General features: G+C 55.3%; 1 protein-coding gene across 1 annotated transcript; it reads right to left on the bottom strand.

Moving 5' to 3' along the window:
* Positions 1-2,550: 2,550 nt before the first annotated feature.
* On the bottom strand, positions 2,551-4,569 carry LOC127921801 (V-type proton ATPase subunit S1-like; the record flags this gene model as incomplete). Its single annotated transcript, XM_052505399.1, has 2 exons — positions 2,551-2,957; positions 4,444-4,569. Coding segments are annotated over 2 exons (336 nt in total), but the record flags the coding sequence as incomplete, so codon positions are not given.
* Positions 4,570-4,574: the final 5 nt, after the last annotated feature.

The following is a 4,574-nucleotide window of genomic DNA, read 5'->3' as shown; positions in this document are numbered from 1 at the left end:
TTCTCTTGATAAGTGGGTGCATTTGACCAGTTCTGTCCTGCTAAGCATTCAAAATGTATTTTTGGATGTCAGGGAAAATGTATGGAGTATAAAGTACATCATTGTCTTTAGGAATGCAGTGAAGTAAAAGTAAATGTAAATAGTTAAGTACAGATACACAAAAAACGTTAAAATAATTTAACTTAAGTGCTTTACACCACTGCTGGTAGTGTGCAGATTGAATAGGGCCCGAAGCAGCAGACTGGGATTCAACCATGTTTAGGCAGCGTCTTTATTTACAATATTCTGAAAAGTGAAAACATACCTGTGTGTGTGTGTGAGGGGGGGGGGGGATCACAGAAGCACAACAGTAGCACAGGACCGGAACCATTGTTATAATAGATTAATCCTCTACGAATGATAGAGGACCAGACAACAGCCTCTTCAGTTCAACAGGAAGTCAATTTAACAGCATCATCAGTAACATAAACCACAGAACAATCAATAAAAGAAACGCCTCTCCTTGTTCACAGTAAACACAGAGGGTCATCTAACCCTCTGGTCATCACCCACCTCCCTCCCTAACCTCTGACCCCTAATACCTGACTGTCTGGACAAGAGGTGTGTCCAGAACATTCTCACCTGATCCATGGGGGTCTCAACCTTCCCTCGTAGCAACATTTAACTGTTAAGTCACATTGTAAACCTCGTAGCAACATTTAACTGTTAAGTCACATTGTAAACTTCATAGTAACATGTATGTATTGATGTAACTTCATGGTACCACTGTGTCCCTTCAGTTCCATTGAAGCATAGAATAACTCCCTGTTACACCGAACATCTAAAATCACACAAAAAAACCCTAGTGAAACCCAGTCTGCTACTGAAATGTCACCCTACCAGGGTCCGTAGGGCCACACCCATAGGGCTCTGGTTAAAAGTAGTGCACTAATATAGGGAACAGGGTGCCATAAGGCTCTGGTTAAAAGTAGTGCACTATATAGGGAATAAGCCATTTCAGAAGCAGTCCTAGTTGACCTAGACACTACTACACTAGGCTGCTATAGACACAATCACAAGGTCAAACATGTTTTACTAATAAAATACACATCATAGAGCTGCTATTCATGTAGAGTACAACATGGGCTGTATTGACTAAACATGATCATTTAGAATCTTTACAGTAAGTTAACAAAAACGATGGACAGACGCACTCTTCCCTTCAGTAACAGAAATATTCGGCCCTCCCTCTCTTCCTATCTTCAGTAACATTCGAAGATTATTCCTTCCTCCGGCCTCCTATCCTACTATCCTCTCCGGCCCCTATCCCTCTTCCGTTTTATCCCCTCCTCCGGCTCACTACCCCCTCCTCCGGCCCCTACCTCCGGCCCCTACCCCTCCTCCGTTTCCTATCCCCCCGCCCCTATCCCCTCCTATCTCCGGCCCCTATCCCACTCCCCTCCGGCCCCTATCCCCTCCTCCGGCCCCTATCCCTCTCCTCCGCCCCCTATTCTCCCCTCCGTTCCTATCCCCCTCCCTCCGGCCCCTATCCCCCTCCTCCGGCTCCGGCCCCCTCCTCCGGCGCCTACCCCCCTCCTCCGGCCCCTACCCCCTCCTCCGGCCCCTTGCCCCTCCTCCGGCCCTATCCCCCTCCCTCCGGCCTGTATCCCCCTCCGGCCCCTATCCCACTCCTCCGTTTCCTATCCCCTCCTCCGGCCCCCTTATCCCCCTCCTTCCCCCTCCTCCGGCCCCTATCCCATCCTCCGGCCTATCCCACTCCTCCGGCCCGCCCCTCGGCCCCTATCCCCTCCCTCCGGCCCCTATCCCACTTCCGGCCCGTATCCCTCCTCATGCCCGTATCCCCTCCTCCGGCCCGTATCCCCTCCTCCAGCCAGTATCCCACTCCCTCCGGCCCTATCCCACTCCTCCGGCCCTCTATCCCCCTCCTCTTCCCCCTTCCGGTATCCCTCCTCCTCCCGGCCCCTATCTCCCTTCGGCCCTATCCCCCTCCCTCAGCCCTTCCCCCCTCCTCCGGCCCCTCCCCCCTCCCCTCCCAGCCTTTGGTCCCCCTCCTCCGGCCCCTATCCCCCTCCTCGGCCCCTATCCCCTCCCTCCGGCCCCTATCCCATTCCCTTCCGGCCCTATCCCACTCCCTTCCGGCCCCTATCCCACTCCTCGGCTCCCTATCTCACTCCTCCCTTCCTCCTCCCCTCCCCCTCCTCCGTTTCCTATCCCCCTCCCCTCCCGGCCCTATCCCCCTCCTCCGGCCTTTATTCCCTCACTCCGGCCCCTATCCCCTTCCGCTCCTTATCCCTCCTTCGCCCTATCCCCCTTCCTCCGGCCCCTATCCCCTCCTCCCCCTATCCCCCTCCTCCGGCTCCCTATCCCACTCCTCCCGGCCCCCTATCATTCTCCCGGACCCCTATCCCCCTCCCTCCGCTCCTTATCCCCTCCGGCCCCTATCCCCTCCTCCTCCCCCTATCCCATTCCCTCCGGCCTCCCTATCCTCCCCCCTTCCCCTCCTCCGCCCCTATCCCCCATCCCCCACCTCGCCCCTATCCTCACCTCCGGCCCCTATCCCCCTGCTCCGGCCCGTATCACCCTCCTCCTTCCCATTCTTCATCCCATTAATTTTCATGCGCTGAGTGGTCTGGTTGCTATGGTGACTAAAGGAATGATCTCAACAAGTAGTGTAAGGTATGTGGTGTGTGTGTGTGTGTGTGTGTAAGGTGTGTGTGTGTTTGGGACATTTGCTTGTGGTATGTGTGTTAGTCAGTCTGTGGTACGGAGATAGCAGGTCCCTTGGGGTCATCAAAACGGTCCATGGTGTGTAGCTGCATGATCATATGGAGGCCGTAGGTCAGGACCATGAGCATCAGTAGACTGGTGAGCAGTCCCATCCAGATACCAGGACTGAAGAACCCTGCACAGTCACTGGCAGAGAGAACCTCTCCCCCTGCCACATTGAAACCCTGGATCTAGAGGGGGTGGGGGGAGAAGAGAGAGAGAGGATATGGGAGAGATGGGGTGGGTGGAGAAAGAGGGAGATGGGGAGAGTGATAGAAGGGGGTGGTGAGAGAGACAGGGAGACGGGAGAGGTGATAGGGGGAGTGGTGAGAGGGGGAGACGGGGGTAGAAGGGGGTGGTGAGAGAGGGGAGACGGGAGAGAGTGATAGAAGGGGGGGGTGGTGAGAGAGACAGGGGAGAGAGTGATAGAAGGGGGTGGTGAGAGAGACAGGAGACATGAGAGTGATAGAAGGGGGTGGTGAGAGAGACAGGGGAGACATGAGAGAGTGATAGAAGGGGGGTGGTGAGAGAGGAGAGACAGGAGAGAGACATGAGAGAGGCAGGGGAGACATGAGAGAGTGATAGAAGGGGGGTGGTGAGAGAGACAGGAGAGACAGGAGAGTGATAGAAGGGGGGTGGTGAGAGAGACAGGGGAGACGGGAGAGAGTGATAGAAGGGGGTGGTGAGAGACAGGGGAGACAGAGAGTGATAGAGAGAGACAGGGGAGACATGAGAGAGTAGAAGGGGGTGGTGAGAGAGACAGGGGGAGAGAGATGATAGAAGGGGGTGTGAGAGACAGGAGAGACATGATATAGAAGGGGGGGGGTGAGAGAGACAGGGGAGACATGAGAGAGTGATAGAAGGGGGGTGGTGAGAGAGACAGGAGAGACAGGAGAGAGTGATAGAGAGGCAGGGGAGACATGGTGATAGAGGGGTGTGGTGAGAGCAGGAGAGACAGGAGAGAGTGATAGAAGGGGTGGTGAGAGAGACAGGGGAGACGGGGAGAGAGAGATAGAAGGGGTAGAGAGAGACAGGGAGACGGAGAGAGTGATAGAAGGGGGGTGGTGAGAGAGACAGGGGAGACATGAGAGAGATATAGAAGGGGTGAGAGAGAGACAGGAGAGACGGGAGAGAGTGATAGAAGGGGGGTGGTGAGAGAGACAGGGGAGACGGAGAGAGTGATAGAAGGGGGGTGGTGAGAGAGACAGGGGAGACATGAGAGAGTGATAGAAGGGGGGTGGTGAGAGAGACAGGGGAGACGGGAGAGAGTGATAGAAGGGGGGTGGTGAGAGAGACAGGGGAGACAGGAGAGAGTGATAGAAGGGGGGTGGTGAGAGAGACAGGGGAGACAGGAGAGAGTGATAGAAGGGGGGTGGTGAGAGAGACAGGGGAGACATGAGAGAGTGATAGAAGGGGGGTGGTGAGAGAGACAGGGGAGACAGGAGAGAGTGATAGAAGGGGGGTGGTGAGAGAGACAGGGGAGACAGGAGAGTGATAGAAGGGGGTGGTGAGAGAGACAGGGGAGACAGGAGAGAGTGATAGAAGGGGGGTGGTGAGAGAGACAGGGGAGACAGGAGAGAGTGATAGAGGGGAGAAAGAGCAACAGTAGAAAGTGTGTCAACGGTCAGCTTGTATTGTACCGTCTGGTTTCAGACACACTGCAAACACAGACCCTACCTGGAAGTCCGTGAAGGAGACCCTCCACTGGTTAGCAGGGTCTTTGGAGGTGCGCGGAACCAGGAGGGGGTATCTGAAGTTAGTGACTGACTGACAGCGGTAGGAGTACTCAGCCGGGCGCGTACACGTTA

Source organism: Oncorhynchus keta, unplaced genomic scaffold, assembly GCF_023373465.1.
Source record: "Oncorhynchus keta strain PuntledgeMale-10-30-2019 unplaced genomic scaffold, Oket_V2 Un_contig_23572_pilon_pilon, whole genome shotgun sequence".
Taxonomy (NCBI): Eukaryota; Metazoa; Chordata; class Actinopteri; order Salmoniformes; family Salmonidae; genus Oncorhynchus; species Oncorhynchus keta.
This window is presented reverse-complemented; position numbering and strand designations above follow the sequence as displayed.